The sequence below is a fragment of the Mobula birostris genome, chromosome 32 (assembly GCF_030028105.1).
Source record: "Mobula birostris isolate sMobBir1 chromosome 32, sMobBir1.hap1, whole genome shotgun sequence".
Lineage (NCBI taxonomy): Eukaryota > Metazoa > Chordata > Chondrichthyes > Myliobatiformes > Myliobatidae > Mobula > Mobula birostris.
Window position 1 is genome coordinate 7,396,865 of NC_092401.1, and position 26,534 is coordinate 7,423,398.

The 26,534-nt window shown below is 39.0% G+C and overlaps 1 protein-coding gene across 2 annotated transcripts in view; it reads right to left on the reverse strand.

Moving 5' to 3' along the window:
- Window positions 1–3,239: 3,239 nt before the first annotated feature.
- The window catches only part of LOC140191018 (intercellular adhesion molecule 2-like), a 28,883-nt gene continuing 5,588 nt past the window's right edge, over window positions 3,240–26,534 (reverse strand). Inside the window, exons 2-5 of one of the 2 annotated variants that reach the window (XM_072248054.1) lie at window positions 25,334–25,609; window positions 24,486–24,797; window positions 8,118–8,399; window positions 3,240–5,655 (exon numbers count right to left, since the gene is read on the reverse strand). In XM_072248054.1, coding sequence (XP_072104155.1) covers window positions 5,510–5,655; window positions 8,118–8,399; window positions 24,486–24,797; window positions 25,334–25,609 — 1,016 coding nt within the window. In that variant the 3' untranslated portion in view covers window positions 3,240–5,509. Of the gene's footprint in view, window positions 5,656–8,117; window positions 8,400–17,688; window positions 21,028–24,485; window positions 24,798–25,333; window positions 25,610–26,534 lie in introns of those variants that run through there. The other variant, XM_072248055.1, reaches the window with a different exon arrangement.

The window sequence follows — 26,534 nt, forward strand, 5'->3', positions numbered from 1 at the left end:
TAGAGACTACACAAATGGCTAAGGCATTTACAAACTTAACCATGTGATAATATTCGCAGATTTCAATACATTCACCATTCTGGGAAAGCGTTTGCCTGTTGCACGTTTTATAGCTGATAAGAATTGCTTTAACTTATCTCTATCACCCACAGGCCCTTATGTACATGCAAGATCTCAAACACCAACTGTAGAAGTTAGGAATGAATATGACATTTTTGAGTTTAGACTGATATTCAAGCAAAATCTTTGCTTCTTATGTGAATTCTTTTTTATATTCTCAGATGCATGTCTAGAAAACTAGAGAGAAAAGCAAGAAAAAATGTCTCAAAATTCAAAGTTCAAGTTTAAAGTACATTCATTATCAAAGTATGTTTACGTTATACAACCTTGAGATTTGTCTCCTTATAGGCAGCCACAAAACAAAGACACCCCATCGAATTATTTAAGAATGGACTGTCAAACATCCACTGTGCAGAAAATAAAAACAAATGGTGCAAACAACAAAATCAAGTAAACAACTAAATTTCACGTAAGTGAGTCCATAATCACGAAGCCAGTCATCATTGCTGCCAGTTCAGGAGCCTGTTGGTTGCAGGCCGCAGCCTCAGTTTAGTGCAGATATGAGTGAACCTCGTGAGCATCGAGCTGAACTGGCCTGTCCCTCACCTCCAGCCCTGACACCCTGACCTTTTCAATCTGCTCTAGCACTTAAGTTGTCCTAATCTCAGGACATTCCTCACTCTCGGACCTGGGCCCATCTGCTTCGATATGTCCTTGGGCCTGGGCCCTGTTGCCTTGATTTGGCCCGCTCACCACCTTTCCAATTCGGCCCTGCACTTACATCAATCGAACCCCGAGCCTTACCTTGTTCTTAGGCCTACTGGAAAAATTCAGTAGCCCAATGTCCTCTTTACCATTATAACAGACAGGACTAACTAGACAGAGATGTGTTGGTAAACCAAAAACAAGAAGCTAAAATTGTCAAATTTATATTTGAAGTAAAATTTATATTTGACATTATTTTGAAGGTGATATTTGGAGAAGTTATTTTTTATTATTTCCATTGATTTATCTTTAACATTAAAACACAATATAATCTGGTAATGTTTTGAGAGAAAAAACAAAATCAAAACATTAAGCTGTTTACTTGCACAAAACTATTAAACCGAGCAGCACTGTGATGTTTAATAGCCTTTAGAAATGACCCAGCAAGCCATTAATTTCAAGCAATTAGTATTGGAAAGTAAATTTGGCCTAGCCAAATTATAAGTCATAGGAATTTATAAGACCATAAGGCCATAAGATATAGGAACAAATTTAGGCCACTTGGCCCATCGAGTCTGTTCCGCCATTTCATCATGGCTGATCCATTTTCCCTCTCAGAACCAATCACCTGCCTTTTCCCCATAACCCTTCATGCCCTAACCAAACAAGAATCTTTCAACCTCTGGCTCTTAAAAGACCCTATTGTATCCGCTTCCACCACCGTCGCCGGCAGTGCATTCCATGCACCCACCACTCTCTGTGTGCCTTGTTAATGTGAGAGGTCAAAGGAGAATGGCTAGACTGGTTCAAGCTGATGTAAAGGTGACAATAGCTCAAAAAAAAAGTGTTACAGTGTTCTCGTGCAGAGGATCATCCCTGAATGCAGAGAGATCCCTGCTTTACACAATAAAGTGGCTACTGAGTGTAAAAGGGAACCATGTGTCTAGTTGGTTTCATCATATTCACTATCACTTCTGCACCTGGGGAGCTGTGACTTTGCTTCTCCCACTTTTCCCCCACTTGGGAATATAGCCAACCCTTGCCTCACATATCTCTCCTGTAAAGTTAACCTGTGTTGCAATCTATAGGAGATCTCTTTTCATCCTATAAAATTTCGGCCACCTTGACCAAAGTGAGGTCCCCGAAAGAACAAGCCTAGTCTGTGCTGGACTGACTGAGATATGTCGAGGGAAAGACTTCAGTGGCTGAAGTCTCTCCCTGTTGGCCAACTGAAAAAGTACCCATTGTACAGAGGATCTCCAAAGTTATAACACATCTACGATGCCAAGCAAAGTTTCAATAAATAACGTTACATTTTCTGGAAACCCCTGCACACAGCAGCTTGGCCTACAGAAGTTCAGTCAAGCTTTGTACAGTAATCATGGAAAGCTGCCTTCAGCTCCCTTAACTATCTGACTTTACCACTCTTTCTCACATCCGTCATGATGTCAGTTGGTCTTCCCTCTGTGAGGCTCTGCTTTAGGCTTCTTCCCTCTGCAGTGACAGGAGGAAGTAGGCCAGGGCCTGAGCTACCATTCTGGACCCGTGTCCATAAATGACGAAGTACTTATTGTACAGAGAATCTCCAAAGTTATAACACACTAACAAGACAAGTTCAAGCTGACAGGAAAGTGACAGAAACTCAAATATACATATGTTACAACGGTGGTGTGCAGAAGAGAGCCTCTGACTGCACAGCAGCAGAAAACAAAGCACATACACTCAGTGGCCACTTTATTAAATAAAGGAGGTACCTCATAAATTGGCTAGTGAGCGTGCCTGAAGGACTGTATTGCTTGTTGTATTACTCTCAGTGATAGAGCTTCAAGTCATCCAGAATGGAGGTCATTCACCAATGTGTGAAAGCAACATAATTACGTAATTAAAGTTGTTAAGTTATTCAGCTCCATCATGGGTACTAGCCTCCATAGTATCCAAGACATCATCAAGGAGTGATACCTCAAAAAGGCGGCATCCATCATTAAGGACCCTCATCACACAGGACATGCCCTCTACTCATCGTTACTGTCAGGAAGGAGGTACAGAGGCCTGAAGGCATGAAGGCACACACTGAACAAATCAGGTACAGATTATTCCTCTCTGCCGTCCATTTTCTGAATAGACATTTAACCCCTGAACACAAACTCACTCCTTTTTCATTTCTGTTTTTCTGCACTACTTATTTAATTGAATATATATATATATATATATACTCACTATAATTCACAGTTTTTTCCTCTAATATGATGTATTGCAATCTATTGCTGCTGCAAGCTTAGCAAATTTCATGACATATGCCGGTGATATTAAATCTGATCCTGATTCTGAAGGACAAGTGATTGATAGAACTTATTCACTGATCTACCACACCTTTGTAAATACATGCTGAGATTTGGCATGATATTTCATACTTCATACTTTATTGTTATCAAACAATTGATACTAGAACGTACAATCATCACAGCGAAATTTGATTCTGCACTTCCCGCTCCCTGGATTACAAATATTAAATATTAAAAATAGTAAAAAATAGTAAATATTAAAAAAATTATAAATCATAAATAGAAAATAGAAAAATGGAAAGTGAGGTAGTGCAAAAAAAAAACCGAGAAGCAGGTTCGGATATTTGGAGGGTACGGCTCAGATCCAGGTCAGGATCCGTTCAGCAGTCTTATCACAGTTGGAAAGAAGCTGTTCCCAAATCTGGCCGTACCAAAACCTTTGGCACACTTCTATAGATGTGCAGTGGAGAATGTATTGACTGGCTGCATCATGGCCTGGTATGGAAACACCAACGTCTTTGAATAGAAAATCCTACAAAAGGCAGTGGATTTGATTCAATATGTCACAAGTAAAGCCCTCCCAACCAGTGAGCACATCTGCATGAAACACTGTTGTAGGAAAGCAGCATCCATCATCAGAGATCTCCACTACCCAGTGCGTGCTCTTTTCTTGCTGCTACCATTAGGTAGAAGGCACAGGAGCCTCAGGACTCCCATCAACAGGTTCAAGAACAGTTACTACCCCTCAACTATCAGGCTCTTGAATAAAAGGGGATAACTACACTCACTTGCCCCATCATAGAAATGTTCCTACAACCAATGATTTCACTTTAAGGACTCTTTATCTCATTACTTATTGCTGTTTATTTATGTTTGAATTTGAGCAGTTTGTTGTCTTCTTTGCTCTGGTTGATCTTTCATTGATCCTGTTATAGTTACTAATCTATAGATTTACTGAGTATGCCTGCAGGAAAATGAATCTCAGGGTTGTATGTGGTGGCATATACGTACTTTGGTAATAAAAGTTATTTTGAACTTTGGTAGAATAATTGGTACTGTGAGTCTTTATGCCACATTCAGTTATCATAGTCATAGTCATACTTTATTGATCCCAGGGGAAATTGGTTTTCGTTACATTTGCACCATAAATAATTAAATAGTAATAAAACCATAAATAGTTAAATAGTAATATGTAAATTATGCCAGGAAATAAGTCCAGGACCAGCCTATTGGCGCAGGGTGTCTGACCCTCCAAGGGAGGAGTTGTAAAGTTTGATGGCCACAGGCAGGAATGACTTCCTATGACGCTCTGTGATGCATCTCGGTGGAATGAGTCTCTGGCTGAATATACTCCTGTGCCCAACCGGTCCATTATGTAGTGGATGGGAGACATTGTCCAAGATGACATGCAACTTGGACAGCATCCTCTTTTCAGACACCACCGTCAGAGAGTCCAGTTCCATCCCCACAACATCACTGGCCTTACGAATGTCATTCTGAATAACAAACATGATATAGAGTAGTAGTTTATTTTGGACTCATGTTTATTTCTTTTTATCCACCTCAGGACCACGAGACTCAGAAATAGGTACTTCTCTGAGCCATCAGAGCGGTTAACTCCTCCACCCATTAACCCTCAATGACGACTATATCCACATAACCTAATGTCACTTTATGTACATGCAATCAATCCATGTATGCAACAGTTACTTGTACACTGTGTTTTATCAGCTTGCTTTTATTCTTCAAATCAAATCAAGTATAATTATCACTCAACCATACATGGATGCAGCCAAATGAAACAGTGTTCCTCTGGAACCAAGATGCAAAACGTACACAGCACATACAGAATAGTGAGCAAAAAAACATAGTCATGCAAAAAAAAAAACGCACATACATAGACCAAGACCCTGAGCGACATGTCCTGCCAATTAACGGTACAGGTCTCGGCAATTGTGCGTGCAGCACGCAGGCATTCCACCAATCCAATACTGGAGGGTACACCGACAGGCGAGGCCAGCCCCCAACCAAGCATTGACTCTGCTGTCCCCTCTTCTGCACTGCAACAACAGACAAACCTATGGTTCAAGACCCTAGTCCTCACTACAACCAAGGCTATTCAGCTTCCTCGCCGCCTGTTGTACCACCAAACAAGGGAAATAGGCCTGCTGTCTTACATTATCAATGTCCAACAGGGTCTTGCAATAGCAAGAGAGAACGCAAGTCATATTTATAATTATTGTGCTTTTGCATGTTCTTTATGCTTTTTGTGTTCATTATGCTCTTTTATGGTCCGGAGTAACAATCATTTTATTCTCCTTTATGCTCCAGTGCTGAAGAATGACAATAAATGGTCTTGAGCCTTGGATCTTGATATTAACTAAACTTGTTTGGAATAGGTGTCATCTCTGGAATTTATTCACTGAATTCATCCAAAGGGATCATTTTTCCTCATCTTGTACTTAATTAAGTTCTGAAGGATTTTCCCGAGTTACATAGCTTCCACTTTTTGAGAGGTAGCATAACACCCAGCAGCAAATGACAGCCAGTATAACACAGAGAACAAACGCAACTTCTATAATAATCAGCGCTATCATCCATTCTTCACCTGTGAAAATAGTAATAAAGATACATATTATTGATTTTTTTTTCCTGGGCAGTCCATTTTTATTCAGCTTCAGATAACATTCAAAAATCCACATCTTCAACAGGGTGTGCGTCACACCAGTGCAGTGGTGAGTGTAACACTGCTACAGCTCGGGACATTGAAGTTCAGAGTTCAACCCAAGCAGCTTCTGTAAGAAGTTTCTACGTTCTCCCCGCAGAATGCTTGGGTTTCCTCTGGGTGTTCCTGCTTCCCCCCACAATGCAAAGACCTACCCGTCGGTAGGCTAATTGGTGGTTGTAAGTTGTCTTGTGGTTAGACTAGGGTTAAATTGGGGTTTACTGGGCAGGGTGGCTAGAGTGGCTGGAAGGTCTTACTCCACCTTGTATCGCTAAATAAATAAATAAACAAATAAACGGCTGGATAAATAAATTAAAATGAACAGATAAATAAATAAATAAATAACTACAGTGCTGTGCGAGAGCCTTAGGCTTATATAGGATGCCTAGACTTTTGCACAGTACTGTAGTAATGTTATGTATTGCACTGCACTGCTGCCACAAAAAGAAAAACAAGTTTTATGACCTATGTGAGTGATAATAAACCTGATTCTGATATGAGTCTCTATTGTGGACTGAGATTGGACAGGGGACTCATGATTGAGAAAAGGGGAAGAGAGAGGGGAGGGAGTGGGGAGCACCATTGAGACATTCTGTAATAATCAATAAACCAATGGTTTGTAATCAATTGACCTGCCCTGGTGTCCCGTGCCACTGCCCCCCACCACCTGTTCCACACCCATCCTCTGGCTGTCCGCCCTCGCCATTCCCAATATCCTTTGCTCCTGCCAAATTTGCATACTTGCTCTCTGCTCCACTTCAACAAATACAGTCTTAGGCAGCCTTGATATATATACAGTATGTGCCTCAGGTTTTTGTGCAGCTCTGTATATTAATCAATCCAGTTCATCTGGTCCTGCTGTTCTTTATTTTGTTTCATTCTCCCCAAACCACAGATCACTCTTGGGGATGTCTATCAATTTGCTAATTACTTCTCCTATACTTCAGTTCACTTATTATTTCTTTTCATTTTCTGCCTCCACCTTCGATTTGTTGAGATTACATGGGAGATATTCACTGCTAAAAGGCAGAAATTTCCTGGGAAGAGGAAAGCCATTGTCCTCAGTTCTGACCACCAACTTTCTATCTCCATCGCTATTCAGCCCGTTGTCCAATGCTGTACCAAAATGATTGGGAGCCTGGTATATTGATTCTAGGCTGATCTCCCAGCTGTCTTATTCTCTCCATAACATGGCTGCCTACTACCATCTTTGCAATATTGCCTCAATGCACCTGTGCACAAGCCACCTTTTTACAAATTTGCTGATGACACAACTACTGCTGAATGAATCACAGGTGGTGATGAGGCAGCATTCAAGAGCGAGATAGTACACCTCAAAGTTCAAAGTATATTAATTATCAAAGTACCTATATGTCACCACATGCTATCCTGAGATGCATTTCCTTGCAGGCATTCACAGTGGAACAAAGAAACATAATGGAATCAATGTAAAACTACATACAAAGACTTACAATGTGAAAAAGAATACAAACTGTGTATAAGGCATCCGTTAGTCTTGCGAGACCATGGATCTGCACCTGGAAAGTCTTCGCTCTCCAGGGCGCAGGCCTGGGCAAGGTTGTATGGAAGACCGGCAGTTGCCCATGCTGCAAGTCTCCCCTCTCCACGACACCAATGTTGTCTAAGGGAAGGGCATTAGGACCCATACAGCTTGGCACCAGTGTCGTCGCAGAGCAATGTGTGATTAAGTGCCTTGCTCAAGGACTCAACACGTTGCCTCGGCTGGGGCTTGAACTCACGACCTTCAGGTCGCTAGTCCAATGCCTTAACCACTGCTGAGCATGTGGCCAAGTGGTTAAAAACTGTGTACATAAATAATAATAATACAGAGATAGTAGACAGGTGATAATAGTTAGCAGATAGCTAGATAGATAGATTTATTTTAGTTATTTATTGAGATACAGCATGGAATTGGCCCTTCTGGACCTTCGAACCATGCTGCCCAGCAATCCCCTGATTTAATCCTACCCTAATCATGGAACAGTTTACAATGGCCAATTCACCTACCAACTGGCACATCTTTGGACTGTGGCAGGAAACCGGAGCACCCGGAGGAAACCCTCACGGTCACTAGGAGAACGTACAACCTCTTCACGGCAGTGGCGTGAATTGAACCCCGGTCGCCTCTACTTGAAAGCATTGTGCTAACCACGATTCCACTGCACCACTCTATCCACCTAGCTACAGCTAGGCAGGTAGATAGAGAAACAAATAAAATCACCTTGAATATATTTTTAAACAACAGTTCATCTGTGGCTGAACTCCTGTCTTTAAACTATTTATTTATTCTCGTATATGAACTGTTAGAAAGATGGAAAACAGACCTTTGACACCCCTGATGCTGATGATCACTGTCTTACTGTCACTTCCCAGTAGATTTGTAGCTATACATGTGTAAATTCCTCCATGTTCTGATGTCATTTCGGAAATGCGGAGAACCCCAGAAGGATAAGTCTCATTCTTGCTGGGGTGTCTCCACTTTATCGTGACTGCGGGGTTTCCATTTGAACGGCAGGTCACTACAGCTTCATCACCTTTTCTGATGAATATTACAAGCTTGGATGTGGTTTTATTATTCACTGATATGACTGTATTTTGAGGTTTATCTGGAAAAGTGAAAACAGGGAAATTAAGCCGCTTGTCAGAAACACAAGAGATTCTGCAGAGGCTGGAAATCCAGAGTAACACACACAAAATGCTGGAGGAACAGCAGGTCAGGCAGCGTCTATGGGGAGGAATAAACAGTCGACGTTTCAGGCTGAGACCCTTCATCAGGGCCAAAAGCAGCTCCTCCTTGGCCATGCTGATACTCCATATCAATAGACTGGAAGCACAAAGAAAACCACATATTCAACTTTGACATAGCAACAGAGAATGCTCGGAAATCAGCCAATGAAATACCTGTAGCATCTGTGTAGAAATAAAGCAGAGCTATAAGTTCACATAAATGACCTTACCTGAAGAACGATGATCCGTTAAACTCTAATCCACCTACGAATGCGCAGTTCAGATCACCTGAATTTTATTCAGCTGCAGTGAAGTTCAAAGCGCATTATTGCTTGAAGTTTATTCCAGTTGATTAGTTATTTTGTATCACTCTACAGAATACTATTGTGAAAAGAACACGATACTTATGTGTATATCATAAACTCAAGAGATTCTACAGATGCTGGAAATTCAGAACATCACACACACAGAGTGCTGGAGGAACTCAGCAGGTCAGGCCGCATCTGTGGAGAAAAGTGCAGTCGACGTCTCGGGCCGAACCCTTTGGCAGGACTGGAGAAAAAAATGGTTGAGGATTAGATTTGGAAGGTGAGAGGAGGGGAGAGAGAGCCACCAGGCGATAGGTGAAACCTGGAGGAGGAGGGATGAAGCAAAGAGTTAGGAAGTTGATTGGTGAAAGAGACAGAAGGCCATGGAAGAATGGGGGGGGGGGAGGAGCACCAGAGGGAGGCGATGGGTGAATAAGGAGATGATATGAGAGACGGAGAAGGGGATGGGAAATGGTGAGGGGGGGTGGAGGCACTACTGGAAGTTTGAGGAATCGATGTTCACACCATCAGGCTGGAGGCTACCCAAACGGAATATAAGGTGTTGGTCCTCCAACCTAAGTGTGGCCTTCCTCCACTGTCAGGATAAGTTCCTCCAGCATTTTGTGTGTGTTGCTCAGATATCCAGCATCCGCAAATTTTCCCTTGTTTATGGAAAAGAGTAAACTGTTGACGTCCCAGGCCAAGACCCTTCATCAGGACTGAGAGGTAAGGGGTGAGATGCCTGAATTAAAAGGTGAGAGGGGAGAGGGGAAAGGAGGCTAGCTAGAAGATGATAGGTAAAGTCTGGTGGGTGGGAAAGGTCAACGGCTGGCGAAGAAAGAATCTGATAGGAGAGGAGAATGAGCCATGGGAGAAAGAGAAAGAGGAGGGGACCTGACGGAAGTAATAGACAGGTGAGAAGAAGTCAAAGGTCAGAGTGGGAAATAGGGGAGATGTGGGAGAGAATTTTTGTTCACCAGAAAGAGAAATTCATATTCAAGCAATTAGGTTGGAGGGTACACAGATGGAATATCTACTTATATGGTGAGAAATGATCAGAACCCACACTTGGACTTTGGTAGCATGGGGGACAAATGGTCATAAGAAATCATTACCATTTGAAATCCAAGAAATTTCTTATTGTGGCATACTCCGCACACTAAAGTAAAACAGAATTGGAGTCCAAAACCAGATGTGGTAGGGTGTAGCGTGTGGGGGAGATGTGGAGTGCAAGGGGAAGGATTTTAATTGGGAGAGCGTGTGGACAAAGATTGGACACTGGCAAATAATGAATGGGGATCCGCTGCTGAAAAGCTGAATGATAGGTTAGGGGGCCAACAATCCCAAGATCGCTTTATTGAGAATTCAGGGTTATGTGATCAGGGATGGGACATTAACAGCAGGGTGTAAACTGATAAGTGTGCAGGGACTGAAGAGGAAAATAAATTAAAAGGGACCTATAAGTAGGGTTCCTAGCACCAGGCTTTGGCAGGCCACCTTTAAATTATGTTGGTGAAGACAAAGCAGCTCCCCTTTCTGACAGTCCTCAGCAAATGCTGAACTCTGAAATGGGCACTTGCTCCCAGCAACACTCAGAACTGAAATGTGATGGAAATGGCACCATTGTGCACCCACCCCACATGATTTATTTCAGGAAATGGTTGGAGTGGTACGAATCATCACAGAATCGTTGTGGTTCTTTGCTGAGAAGAAAATGTTAGTTAGATACTATGATTTGGAGAAAAAAACGTGTTTTGTTATCAATTTTCAAGGGCTATGTGTCCATCTGTGGCTCATGGTTGGAATGTTGGATGTTGGGTCAGACGGTTCTGGGTTCACACTGCTTTTCAAAGCCATGAGTGCAAAACCTAGGGTTGACTTTCTTGTTTGAAACTAAGCGAGTATGTCATTATTGTAGATGCTGTTGAGTTAAGGGCCAATAACAAACACCATTTTCAAGAAGAGCAACAGAATTCTTTTGGATGTCTTGGTCAATATTTTTTCTTCATTAGATCTCACCGTGTAATGACACCATATTTCACAGACATAAAGACTAGCACAGGACAGCCTAAGAAACACTTTACAACAAATATTTTGCTTCCTGAATACTTTTGCATATAGCTTATGGATTTTGGACTGCTGATCATGAAAATCACCTTGAAATTTCCTTATCACACACCAGTACTTTTGGAATTACCTATATTTGTACTTCAATTCATCATTCAAGTCAGAGTAACAGATGCCAAGATTAAGGAAAACGTTTTTGTTGGTCCATAAATCAAACAGGTCATCAATGACAGGCAATTTGAAGAACTTCTGGTGGGACCGGAGAAAATTGCATGGAAGGCATTCAAGGATGTTGTTGAAGTTTTACTTAGCAACTACAGAACACTAAACTACATACAGGTGGTTGACAACATGCTTCAAGCATACAAAACCATGAAGTGCAAAATGTCAGTAAAGATTCATTTCCTGCATTCCCATTTAGACTTCATCCCTGCAAATCTTGGCGCTGTCAGTGACGAGTACGGTGAAAGGTTTCACCAGGACTTTGTGGTCGTGGAGAAACGGTATCAGGGCAACTGGAATCCATCAATGCTGGCTGATTATTGTTGGACACTAAAGGGAGAAGCTTCAGACACTGAGTACAAATGAAAATCAACAACACAATGTTTTTTTTTAGCTTAGTTGAAATATTGCAAGGCGTTAGCAATTAGATGCATAATTCTATAAAAGTTACTTTCTTTTTCTCAAATTCCTAAGTGATACAAGTTATCTGAAATTACATTTATGTTCAGTTTCAAGTGGTCCATCAGAAACAAAAAAATGCAGAGGAAGCAACATTTTCGAAAAAAATAAATCCAGTGTTATACAACCTAATCTAGTGGATCTGTAATTATGCTGCGTGCTGACTTCAAAGGCAAAGATACTTCTCCAAATTGTTACAATCTATGGGCAGATGTCTTTTCATCCCATAAAATTTAGACCACCATTACCAAAGTGAGATCCCCAAGAGAACAAGCCTAGTCCATGCTGACAATGCTGGATGCTCATGTGCTGCCCTGACTGAGATATGTGCAGGTAAAAGTTATGTTCATTATAGAGGGATAGTGCAGGGCACACCAGGATGCCAGTGTGCAGGATATTTGATTGAATTTTATTGATAACCCTTTGCTTGTACAGTATGTGAACTCCTCCCACATGGGAGAGGCTAACTGAGAGGCATTGGAATAGCACTATTAACTACCACTACATCTCCCCTTCTTGAAAAAGAAAGAGAAACTTTGTGCGTACTTCTTGTCTGTAGAACTGCATTGAAATTACAGTCACTGAAATTGAGAAATTCAGTTTGCTTTACCCATGGTATGTAATTTATGCTACATTTGCCTGTTGGTACTGTGGACTGCTTGTTTCATGTTTGATCTCATAATCCCTCACAAAAGCTTTGAACTGTGAGCAGCTGTATTCTGGACCATTGTCTGATATTCCATCATGAGCGAATACAGCCTTTGAGTGCTGTATAACTGCTGCTGAGGATGTGGAGGACAGCTTGGACACCTCAGCATTACATGAGTAGTAATCCACAGTGAGAAGATATTTATCTCTTTTCAACTCAGAAATGTCTGTGCCACGGAAAGTTTGGGAACTCTGTGGGAGAGAGTTTCAGCATGAATTTTGTGTGGTTTTCTGCATGCTTCAAATTGCTTTTACAAAGTTTCCCTGCTGCGAGCTCAGACTCGGCCACAGCATGGATTGCTTTGCTCTTAGGGTACAATTTTTAATCTCTTCTTTCTTTTCAAATCTTCTTATTATTATTGTCCAAAATTAACAAGAGTACATCGAAGTAGGCAATACTTACAATATCTCAAGAAAAAAAATTGTTTTAAAGGTTGAAAAAATTTTGGTGACAAAAAAGAAAGAAAAAACCCCCTACTAAAACAAAGAAAAGTGAGAAAAAAACCCATTAGGTGTTCAACCCCGAAGCCATGGTTCATACAAAAAGCTTCTAAAAATAAACAACAAACCACCAGCAAGAAAAAAAAATGTACCAAAAATTTACAAATAGATCATGGAGGAAGTCTATCAATTAACTCAAATGATAGTAATGAGCAAATGAACCCCATCTTTTCTCAAAATCAAACACAGGTTCAAAAGTTTGACTTCTAATTTTCTCCAAACTAAGACATAGCATCACTTGAGGGAACCATTGTGACAAAATGGGAGCCGACATATCCTTCCACTTCAACAAAATGGCCCTCCTAGCTATCAATGTAACAAATGCAATAACACGTTGGTCAGACACAGAGATACGAGGGGTATTTTGAGGAGTTATTCCAAAAAGCACAGTTAATTTGTGAAATTGTAAATTAATTTTAAATGTTTTAGAAATTGTAGAAAAAACTGACTTCCAGAACTATTCCAGTATAGAACAAGACCAAAACGTGTGTCAGTGTAGCTGTCTCAGTTTTACATCTATCGCAATAACTATCAACATTAAGAAACATCTTAGACAGTCTCTCCTTTGTCAAATGGTAACGATGTACAATTTTAAATTGAATCAGTGAATGACTAGCACAGGTCGAGGAAGAGTTAACCAACTTCAGAATCTGCGTCCAGTCCTCCGTCATAAAAGTCAAATTAAGTTTCTTTTCCCAATCTTGTTTAATCTTAAATAAAGGACACTTATCCCATTGTAATAATAAATTAGAAATTCTTCCAATAGAACCCTTTGTCGGAGGGTTCATACTCATAACAGTATCTAACGGGTCAGCCTCCAATATGTAAGGAAAATTACTTAAATACTTTTGTAAGAAATATCTAACTTGAAGGTATTGTAAAAAGTGTGAGTATGAAAGAGAATATTTATCAACTAATTGTTCAAAAGACATCCGTCTATCTTCTTTAAATAAATCCAAAAAAGAATTAATACCTTTATTTTTCCAAAGTAAAACAATTGGATCACTCAAAGAAGGCTTAAAAAAGTAATTTTGATAAATTAAACTACAAAGTTTAAATTTTTTTAAATTAAAAAAAATTATGGAACTGGAGCCAAGTTTGTAAAGAATGCTTAATCACAGGGCATAAATTTAAATTAGCAACTTTAGCTAATTGTACAGGTCAGGCAGCTCCCAATAACGAGGTTAAATAAAACTGTTTCGCAGCTTTCAATTCCAAGTCTACCCAAATTGGCTGATCGTTCTTATCAACCCAGTGTAACCAAAAGGACATATATCGCACATTACAATTTTTGATCTCTTGATGCCCTTGGTAGATTTGATTGATGATTTTGATGTGCACACAAGTAGGAATGATGAGTCTGGTGCCCTTTAACAGTAAACCATCAATAATGGTGAGTGTGTCCCTTTCAAGCCAGTGAGGTCTGAGTTTGTGAGCTCCTTTTGGAACAGCTGGTTATCCACACTCACAATATTACATGACCCTGCTGCAGATTTTGTCCTCTTTCAACTCAATAGTATATACTGCAGTATATCAGTGTGCTTACTTGATGCTCTTCTGAAGTCTGGGTGTGATTACATGCAACCCTAAATCTCTCAAAGCATCTGAACCATCTCTCAAAGTCCCCTGGTTTAGAGAAATCAAATGTCTCAGGTGTGTTGTTATGTATTTACATAATAAAGAACTGCAGTTCTGGTGTACAATATGGGAAGTTCACCAGGTACCAGAAGTCATGTTGGTGAACAGACATGCTTGTGGCAGGCTGGGCATCTAGAGTATCATTAAACCACCACAGAGGTGGATTGAAAGTAGATGAGTGAATAAGGGACTGTATTTGCTTATTAGAATTGAAGTTAATGTAAATATTTTTGTTGGAAAGGATCATTGTTCCTTGCAACTTAATGAGGTTATACTATTGTGCTTGTTTTCTTTAAAGGGGAAGATGTGTTGTTATGTCTGTACATAAAAAAGAATTTCACTTCCTTGTGCACAATGTAGGCAGTTCACCCAGAACCAGAAGTCATGGTGGTGAATAGACAAACTCATGCCATAAAGTGTGGTTGAGCAGAAGCCATGACTATAGTATTCTGTAACTAAAATAGTTCTAGCATTTCTTCCCACGCGAGTTTGTCTTTGTTAAAGAATGAACATAACCTGCTGTCAGTAGTTGGCATGTGGTCTAAATCCAAAGCGTAACTGAATATGGCGAGTGACTAAGAAAGAGACGCTCGGGTCCGACAGAGAGAAGCTGTTGGAAAAGGATCACACTGTTTCAAAGTTCAGCAAGAAATTGAGGTGAGAGCAGCCTGAAAAATTCTGTTACAGATAACCTAAGTCCTCCCACAGCTATACAGTTTACCAACAACCTAGCTGACAATTGGAAATGCTACAAACAACAATTCAATATGTATTTAGTGCCAAGCAGAGCTGGTGGGGTGGAGGAAATATTGAAAGCATCTATCTTTTCACACATAATTGGTGAAGATGCTTTGGATGTCTATAACAGCTTTCAAATTGATGAGACAGTTTTAGACTTGACAATCTAATGACAAAATTTGAGGAATATTTTTTCTCAAATAAAAATGTCACGTTCTTCTGTGAACAGGAACAAGGTGTTACCTTTGACCAATGCTTAGCTGAGCTTCACACATTGAGTGAGTCCTGTGAATTTGGAGATTCGAGAGATTCACTAGTCAGAGACAAAATAGTTTGTGGAATCCCAGATAATGTTCTCAGAGAAAGCTTGCTCTGTAAAAAAGATCTGACGCTAGAAAAGGCTGTGAATATGTGGTGGGCAGCGGAGACTGCATGAGCACAAGAGAAAGAGATACACACAGCAGAAACCACAGTGCCGCTGTGAAAACAGAGGGACACAAGGTGTTTTGCAAAATGGCAGCATAGCAAAGAAGTAGGCTCAAACAGAATATGTGGAGGTAGGCATACCCCAAAGAAATGTCCTGCGATAATTGTAGGAAGAAGAATTATTTTGCAAAGTGCTGCAAAGCTGTGTCTACCAAGAGAAAGGTGCACATTGTTGGTGAGGAAATGGAGGAAGTCTTTGAGGATTCTCTACAGACTGCTGGTGCTGGTATAACAGAATGGATTGTTCCAGTGACTGTGAGTGAGACAGTAATTCCATTTAAGCTGGACACCAGAGTCCAGTGTATCTATTATCCATGGATCCCTCAAAGTAAAGAGCAAGATTTACCCAGTGAAGTTATAAGTGACAGGCTATACTGGAGAGAATGTTCCAGTAAAAGGGGATGGTATAGTGACTTTCAGGCACGAGGGACAGCGTCTAAAGGGACCACTACTGATTGTAGAAAAGCGAGTACGGCCAATATTAGGTCTGAGTGCATGGGAAAAGCACAACATGTTGGATTATGTTTTTGTAGTGGCCTCACAGTACAAAGCTGACCAGGAAACATTCAACAAAGAGTATGGAGATGGCTTTGTGGGGCTTGGATGCTTATCCGATGTAACTTGAGAAACTCCTAACAGCATCCGTGAGAGACTCAGAGAGGCCATACAAGAGAAGCACAAGAACTCCACCTGTACTAGCTACACCAGCATAACAGTGTGGGTGTGAGTGCTGAAGAGAGTGATCATGATGAAGTTGCCAGTCTTGCTTCCACATCATGCAGTTTTGGTTCAAACTCTGTCTCTCCCTGACTTCCAGTTGAAGACTGGATATCAAAAAGATCTCCATAAACCTCTCCAATGTTGAACCAGAAAAATAAAAAGGGAAGATGGGGAGAACACAGTGTTCCTAAGGTCAGAACAACAGCACCAGTTCAAAACAAACGAGGAGTTGCTATCTATGATACGCAACCAGCAGAAGAAGCTCCATGAATTGCGACAGAATCAGCTGGAACTTGTACAAAGACTTTTTGATCATATAGATACAGTCCAGGGCTCCATTATGAGGCACATGGAGTGGAGTATGGCCACACAACAGGAATAAGAACAGTAATTGAACACAGCAATTGAAACTATACATCAGTGGAAACAAATAGCAGACCAAAAGCAATCATTAAACCACCAGAGAGGTGGATTGAAAGAAGCTGAGTGAATAAGGGACAGTATTTGCTTATTACAATTGAAGTTAATGCAAATATTTTTGTTGGAAAGGATCATTGTTACTTGAAAGTTTATGAGGTCATACTATTGTGCTTGTTTTCTTTAAAGGGGAAGATGTGTTATTATGTCTGTACATAAAAAGAACTTCATTTCCTTTGTGCAATTTGGGCGGTTCACCCAGAACTGGAAGTCATGATTCTGCAGGGAGCGCTCATGGAGTGAGGTCGTCTCTCTGGCTTCGCTCCATTCCCGTTATCCTTTTTAACCTATGATCTCCTTGATCTAATCAACTTTAAGTACACCAGAAGACTTACTTTATCTCTCTGAATTATCGATTAATTGACTTCCTTTTGTCAATCGCAACTTTTGAGCTTAAAGAAATGAGTACGAGATCTAAAACCAAAGATGGGAAAGACGCTGATGGGAACGGAGGAAAGAAGAAAGGTGACTCTAAACCAACGGAATTAACTTACGAAGTTATGGTGAAGTGTTTGGAGGAAATGTTTGAGCAGCATCAGATAAAATTATCTGGAAGTTTAACTGCTCAATTTGAACAACATCGTCAAAGCCTTAATGAAGATTTAAAATCAATCACGGAATCTTTGAAATTCCTGAATGCTGATGTTCAAAAACATGATGCAAAAATTTCTGAGCTGGATACTAAATCTCAGAAGACGGATACAAAAGTTGAGATCTTAGAGAAGAATCTAGCTTCGCCTACTAAACAGTTCCAACAACTTAAATCCAAAGTTATTGATCTTGAGAATCGATCGAGAAGACAAAATTTATGTTTAATTGGCCTACCCGAGGATGTTGAGGTTGGAGATCCTGTAATATTCTTTGCTAAACTTTTAAAGGATTTGTTCGGTTCAGTTTTTCCCAACGATCCTCCATTACTCGATTGCGCCCATCGTATACCGTGGATAAAGTCAGCAGCGGCTGTTTCCAAACCCAGACCAGTTATTCTTCGTTTCCATTATGTTAATGTTAAAGAACAACTTCTTCAGATCGCTCGTCGACAAGGGATGATCAAGTATCACCAGCATTCCTTCAGAATAGTTCAAGACTACAGTCCTGAAGTGATGAAGGAACGACTGACTTTTAAACCTTTAATGTCGGAATGCTATCAAAAAAATCTCAAACCGGCATTACTGTATCCTGCACGACTCAGAATCTCTCTTCCCGATGGAAATCGTCGTGTCTTCCACTCTGCAACTGCCGCTCGGAGCTTTTTGGATGACAATTTCCCATCTGATACAGATACCCTCTCTTAATCTGTGTTGGGTGCTTCCAGCGCCAATTTTTTTCTTCTCTCTGGTGTTTTCCTTCAAAATAAACCTTCTACTACTGTGCGATGAAGGTTTTTTATAAGTTTAAGATTTTTGTTCTTTGTTCTTTACTATAGTGATTATTTTATAACTTATATAGAATATTTATCTTCTGTGAATAACATCACTTTCCCTTAGTTAACCTTTTGTTTTAATTTATCCTTTTTTGTTATTACTAATGATCTGATCCGACGGTCATTTGTAGTTATATGCTTCCTATTTTTGATTTTCGCATAATTAAAATGGCGACTTGTCTTTCTTTTTCTATAATTTTTATTTTTTTTTTGGGACGCCATGTTCTTATGCTTCTTCTTCCCATAATCCATTTTTCTTATTTGGGAAGCGTTTTTTTATTTACTCGTTTATAATTAACTAATTATATGCACTGATACTGGTTTCTTTTATTTTATATATTTTAGTAATTTTTACTATGGAGACTAATTTACAATACTGTTTATTTTTCACATATTAGTCTTTGGGAGATCACTTATCTAACATATATTTTTGGAGTTGCCCCCTGCAGAAATGGGGTTAAAGTTAGTATTAGTTAGCGCTTTTTTCAGCCTTCTCTGGCTCAGTTCGGGTTTCTATTTGGGGTTGGGGGAGGGGGTGGCCTTTTTCTTTTTTAATTTTTTCTGTTGGGCTGATTCAGAACTACAAAGATGTCCCCAGTGTCGAGATTTCCAGTTCCTCTCTAATCATGTATTCCTCTTCCGATTTCATGAGCTCACATTATGGTTAACCCCTTACTCACCAAAGGGTTAATTTTTAGTTATGGCTCATTCTATTAATTTTATCTCTTGGAATACAAATGGTTTAAACCATCCAATAAAACGGAAAAAGATTTTCAAAATATTCCAAAGACTGAATGCTCATATTATCTTTGCTCAAGAGACTCATGTAAGGAAAGAGGACAGTCAACGCTTCTTTAAGTTTTGGAAAGAACAACAATACCATTCAAATGCTCAAGCCAAAATTAAAGGCGTTTCAATTTTTATTGATCCCTCAATTACATTCATTCATCAAGACATCATTTCAGATCCTAATGGCAGATTTCTGTTAATTACGGGGGTACTTTTTAATAAAAAGGTCGCTATGGTTAATGTTTACGCTCCGAATGTGGATTATCCTGAATTCTTTAAACATTTACTTACTTCCCTTCCTAATTTAAACGAGTATATGTTGATAATGGGCGGTGATTTTAATTTATGTTTGAATCCCATGTTGGATAGATCCACAAGTAGTCCGGCTTTACCGAATAAGTCGGCTACTATTATCAACTCTTTTATGTTGGATGCTGGGATTTCAGAAATTTAGAGATTTCTACATCCAAGTGATAAGGAATTCCCCTTTTTTTCACATGTTCACCGTTCTTTTTCTCGAATTGATTATTTCCTGATTGACTCTCGTTTGATTCCATATGTAGTTGATTGTAATTATGACATTATTGCTATTTCAGATCATGCTCCATTGAAACTTTCCATCAAGTTAATGGATACCTTTTGTACTACCAGACAATGGCAATTTAACCCTATTTTGCTTCAAGATCAGGACTTTGTCAAATTTATAAAGGAGCAGATTGATTTCTTCTTTTCAACTAATACTACGGATGAAGTTTCCAACGGAACTGTTTGGGACGCCTTTTAAGCTTATATCCGTGGTCAGATTATTTCCTATTCGGCCGGTTTGAAAAGACGTATTAACAATGAAGTACTTCTACTGGTTGATAAAATTAAAGAAGTTGATAAAAAATATGCTATTTCTCCTAACAAGGAGCTGTACAAACACAGAGTTGAACTCCAATTGGAACATAGCTTATTATTAACATCCTTGATCGAAAATCAATTAATGAGAACTAGAAGTGATTTTTATATTCATAGTGATAAATCGGGTAAATTACTGGCTAACCAATTGAAATTTGATTCGGTTAAACGTCAAATTACTAAGATCCGCAAACAGGATGATACTTTCACAGTTGATCATGTTGGGATAAACCAAACCTTTTAAGAATTTTATACCTCTTTATATCATTCTGATTTTCCTCATGATTCTAATTTCATGCATGATTTTTTAAGTAAATTGAGTTTTCCGAAACTATCTCCCGAAGATTGCCTATCATTAGAAACTTCCATTTCAGAGGAAGAAATAATAACTGCAATCTCATCATTAAATTCCGGTAAAGCACCCGGTCCCGATGGGTTTACAGTGGAATTTAAAAAATTTTTTTCCTCCATTCTTTCTTCTAAGTTGTCTAGAATATTTAAGGAAGCAATTAGTTTAGGTAAATTACCACAATCGTTTTATGAAGCCTCTATTTCCTTAATTCTTAAAAAGAATAAAGATCCTACGGATTGTGCATCCTATAGACCGATTTCTCTTCTGAATGTAGATTCAAAAATTTTTTCAAAAATTCTAGCTACTAGACTGGAGAAGGTGTTACCTCAAATTATTTCCATGGATCAAACCGGATTCATCAAAAATCGCTATTCATCTTTTAATATTAGGAGGTTAATGAATATCGTTTATACCCCCTCACTTACTACCCCGGAATGTATTATCTCATTAGATGCTGAGAAAGCCTTTGACAGAGTTGAATGGCCTTATTTATTTAATGTTCTTGAGAAATTTAATTTTAATTTGACATTTATATCTTGGATTAAATTGTTATATTACTCCCCGGTAGCCTTGGTCTGTACAAATAATTATAGATCTCCTTTTTTTCGTCTTTTTCGTGGTACTAGGCAAGGTTGCCCTCTTAGTCCTTTACTATTTAATATTGCTCTTGAACCTTTAGCAATTGCTATCCGTGACTCGCCAAATATTGTTGGTATTACCTGTGGAAATGAAATACATAAACTATCATTATATGCAGATAATTTGTTGTTATATATCTCTAACCCGGAGAAGTCAATTCCTGCTACCTTAGATCTGTTAGCTCAATTTAGTAACTTTTCTGGTTACAAATTGAATCTTAGTAAGAGTGAATTATTCCCTTTAAATAAGCATGTACCTATTTATGGATGTTTACCATTTAAATTGGTTACTGATTCATTTATATACTTAGGGATAACAATTACCAAAAAATATAAAGATTTATTTAAAGCTAATTTTTACCTTTAATTGATCAGATTAAACTTTTATTTACCAAATGGTCCCCAATCTCTTTGTCTTTGATTGGTTGGATTAACGCTATTAAGATGATCATTTTGCCTAAATTTTTGTATATATTTCAATCGGTTCCAATTTTTATCCCAAAATCTTTTTTTGACAATGTGGATTCAAAAATTTCCTCATATATTTGGCAGAATAAAAATCCTAGGTTAGGTAAAAGATATTTACAGAAATCCAAGAAGGAGGGGGGACTTGCCCTCCCAAATTTTAGATTCTATTATTGGGCAATTAATATTCGATATTTAAAATTTTTGGCTACAAGATTTGGACGCATCTTTAAACCTTCATTGGGTAAATCTTGAATCTAATTCATTACAAGGGTTTTCCTTGGGTACGGTTTTAGGAACTTTACTTCCTTTTACTTCTTTTAAATCATATAAATAAATGAATAACCCAATAGTTAAACATACTTTACGTATATGGTTTCAATTCCGAAGATTTTTTGGGTTTAATCAATTCATTCTAGCAAGTCCCATTATATCAAATTTTCTTTTTCAACCTTCCATGATGGATCAAGCTTACTTTGATTGGAAAACCAAAGGTATAATATCTTTTCGCGATTTATTTTTGGATAACTGTTTTATGTCTTTTGATCAACTTTCTAATAAATATAACTTACCCAGATCTCACTTTTTTAGATATTTACAGATTAGAAACTTTTTAATTACTGTCTCTCCTAATTTTCCACACCCATATCCAATGAACACTTTGGAAAAAATCTTAGACTTAAATCTTTCTCAGAAAGGTGTAATAGCAATTGTATATAATATAATTATGAATTTATGTCCTGATGCCTCTAATAAAATTAAAGCTGACTGGGAAAGAGAACTTGAGATTAATATACCGACTGAAAAATGGGAAAAAATTCTTCAGTTGGTGAATTCATCCTCTGTATGTGCTAAGCATAGGTTGATACAGTTTAAAGTAGTTCACAGGGCTCATATGTCCAAAGATAAACTATCTCGTTATTACTCTTATATTAATCCAATATGTGACAGATGCCAGTCTGAGATTGCTTCTTTAACTCACATGTTTTGGTCATGTCCCTTGTTGGAGAAATATTGGAAAGATATTTTTGATATTATTTCAACGGTCCTAAATCTAGACTTACAACCTCATCCAATTACTGCTATCTTTGGATTACCAATGATAGACTCAAATAATTTAACCTCTTCATCACGAAGGATGATTGCATTTCTTACTTTAATAGCTAGAAGGTCCATCTTGTTGAATTGGAAAGAGATCAACCCTCCTACAGTATTTCATTGGTTTTCACAAACTATGGTGCGTCTGAATTTGGAGAAAATTAGAAGTGCAGTTTATGACCCTTCTATTAAGTTTGAAAAAATTTGGAGGCCATTTATTCAGCATTTTCATTTGATGTAATTTGATCATTTCCAAACTGGTTTTATTTCTCTGTACTGTTGTTGGAGGGGAGTGGAGGCGTCGACGCTGAGGTTTTCTTCTTTTCCATTTTTAAGTTGTTAGTTTTGCCCAAGTCTTTTAGTTTTTTTTTCTTTTGGGATGGGTTTTTTTTTCCTTTTTTTGCCTTTTTCCTTTTGTTTTTGCTTTATATTATCCGTGATCAGTTCTACATGTATGGGAGTTTTGGTAATTTCCACTATTTGGTTTTGCAATTACTCTTTTTTTAAATGTAACAATACATCTCATATTATTTGTATTATTGCTATGTTTTGTTTCTATATTTTGAAATTAATAAAAAGATTGAAAAAAGAACTGGAAGTCATGTTGGTGAACAGACAAGCTTGTGGCAGGCTGGAGGCCTGGAGTAAAATGTGGTTGAGCTGGTAAGCCATGATGGTAGTATTCTGTAAATAAAATAATTTTAGCCTTTTTACCCACACAAGTTTGTCTTTGTTAAAGAATAAACATAACTTTGGGAGGTAGGCGGGTTATTAGGTACTGCAGGTATTTGCTCCATTTCCCTGTTTGTTTCTTTCTTTATTATTTTATTTATTTGGACGACAAACATTTTCTTTTCTCTCCCTGAGAGCTTGACTAATGTCTTTTTGACTTCTCTGCTCTGTTTGTGCACTTCCCCAGGATAGTGGCCAACAGATTATTACAATGTATCCATTTTTGGGTGCAGTTTAAAGGTATTGTCTAGCAATCCTGCTCCTTTATCAACTCATGCAGTGGATACAATTAGCAAACTAGCATAGGCAGTTTCAGTTGATAAATCTCAGGATATTTTCCATAGACATATGCAAACAAAAACAGTTTTACTGTAAATTCCTTTTTGTTGGGGATCTCACTTGGTCCGTAACACCATTTCATCAATGATCAATCACATCTGACACCATGTTGTGTTCATTATTGAGGGAGAGTGCAGAGCACACCAGGACACCAACATGCAGGAAACTCAATGGAGCGTTATTGATAACCTTCTGCTTGTGGAGTATGTGAACTCCACCCGTGTGGGACTAGCTAAGTGAGTGGCAGAGGAATAACACTATTAACTATCACTACACTAGTAAAGGCAAATCCACAGGTTCAGTGGCTGAAGTCTGCCTGTTGGTCAACTGATAAACTCACCACTGTATGGAATGTCTCCAAAATTATAACACACTAATAAGACCTCACAGAGTATGTTTTCTGGAGACCCCGGCACACATCTGCTTGGCCCACAGAAGTTTGGTCAAGTTTCATATAGTAATCATGGAAAGCTGCCTTCAGCTCCCTTAATTATCTGACTTTACCAAGCTTTCTCACATCCGTCATGATGTTAGATGGTCTTCCCTCCATGAGGCTCTGCTTTAGGCTTCTTCCCTCTGCAGTGACAGAGGAATCAGGTCAGGGCCTGAGCTACCATTTTGGACACAAATGTCCTTAAGTAGCAAGTGATTGCAAGACCTTAGCAAACTATTTTTAAGAATCCCTGGCTGTTAAAAAATGTCCAGGCAATTTATTGTCACACTTTGGAAAACTGAACGTTTTTGACAGTGTCCAAGATATTTAACTGACAGATTTCATAAAATAGATTAAACAGGAGCAATGAAAAATGTTCATAGGTTTCCTCTTCAGTATTAACTATCGATAAACTATTTAAGTTTTATCTATTCTCAGAAGGAGGAGCAAACATCATTAATGTGGAACTCACAGTACATTTGCAGAGTCACAGATGCATTTGCGATCCATTTGGTGGAGTTATCGCTCAATTTCAACTCTGCCAAGCAGGTGTACACCAGTCCATTGTCTGAATTACTTGGAGTGAAATGAAAGATGTTCTTCAGTGGACCATCTTCTGGGAAACCTTGTTCCTCTGTGGAATTACGTACAACAACCTCACTCCCTCTGAGCCAAGTGAGTACGAGTTTGTTATTTGGATAGACTTTCGGGCCAATGCACTCCAGCTGATGTGGTTTGTTAACTTCCAGCACATCAGGAAGTGGAACAATGCTTAAGTTTCGATCTGTCAAAGGAGAATCAAAGATTACTGTAATCATCGGATCAGTCTGTATCCCGACTACAAATACGAATCTTTCTACCCTGTGACATTCCCAGTTTGAAGAATCCCTTCAAACCACAGCAAATGAAGAATCTTCATCTATTGCAGTAACTGTGAAACCCAGCTATGAATGTCCGTTACCTAACTGGATCCTAACACTCCCCCATAGATCAGTGTATTGCGTATCAAAGCATTGGAGTGTGAAATATCAGCATATTCTTAACCTGAGAACAAATTTGTCCACTCTCAAACGTTCCTTTCTCCATTTCTGTAGAATTGTCTCTGTTAAATATCAATATCTGAACTCATCTCAGACCGTGAACTCATTGTGGGGGAGTGAAGTGTAAATCTATTTCCCAGCAGGCCGTTCACTACCTCACCTGATACACGACAGCATCTTTCTGTGTAATGTTTCCAAGTTAAACATAATTTTATTTTGCTGCCTTTCATCCTGTTATACTCTGCTATGGGATGTGTTCAGAACAAGAGACGTCACTTACTGTACACTGGGACCACACATTTGCTCTCCTTCACTGGTTTGTTTGCAGATGGACAAACTACAGTACATGGCACAGTCAGATCCCATTTCTGGACACTCAGAAGTCGATCTGTAATCCACTTATCACCAAGAGTTCTTATGGGATTTATCCCTGGTTTATATTCCACATTTATTGTTGAGTTATTACATGTTGTACTGCAGGTCACCTCCAGGGATTGTCCAAATTCCACCACTGGGAGGTTTGTTTCAATAGAAACCTCAAATCCATTCAGTTTATCTGCCAGAGACACACATGGAAAAGGAAAACATTTAGTACAGCTTTGATCTCTGTGCCTAACAATGGATGGACTTTCCATTGAGGCAGTGAAGAGGAGATTCACCAGACTGATTCCTGATATCGCGGACTTTCAGAAGAGAAGAGATTAAGTTGACAGACAGGTGTAAACTAGAATTGGAGAAGATCGAACTGAAATACACAGAAATGTCAACATATTTTGACAAGTTGAAACAGGATTGATGTTTGCTCTGGTTAGGAATTCTAAAAGATGGGCTGAAGATTCAGTGAATGTCATTCGACCATAGAACTACAGAAAAGTACAGCACAGGAACAGGCCCTTCAGCCCATTGTATCTGTCCTATACTTCTTGCTGCCTCAGTAAAGCTGCTAACATAATCAAAGACCCATCAACCACAGACACTTTTTAATTTCCTCTCTCCTATTCACCACGTTATTCTTTGTAACTCCAGAAATGAATCAAGAGAAGTGTGTGGGAGCTGGAATATTTGTCTACTTAGTTTTTCTTTTCCTTTTTCTTTCATCAAGCACTCACATATATTGTAGTGACATTATGGATCAGAGGATCAGAGGGATCTTGGGGTCTGAGTCCACAGGACACTCAAAGCTGCTACGCAGGTTGAATGTGTGGTTAAGAAGGCACACGGTGCATTGGCCTTCATCAACCGTGGGATTGAGTTTAAGAGCCGAGAGGTAATGTTGCAGCTATATAGGACCCTGGTCAGACCCCACTTAGAGTACTGTGCTCATTTCTGGTCGCCTCTCTACAGAAAGGATGTGGAAACCATAGAGAGGATGCAGGAGAGATTAACCAGGATGTTGCCTGGATTGGGGAGCATGCCTTATGAGAATAGGTTGAGTGAACTCAGCCTTTTCTCCCTGGAGCAATGGAGGATAAGAGGTGACC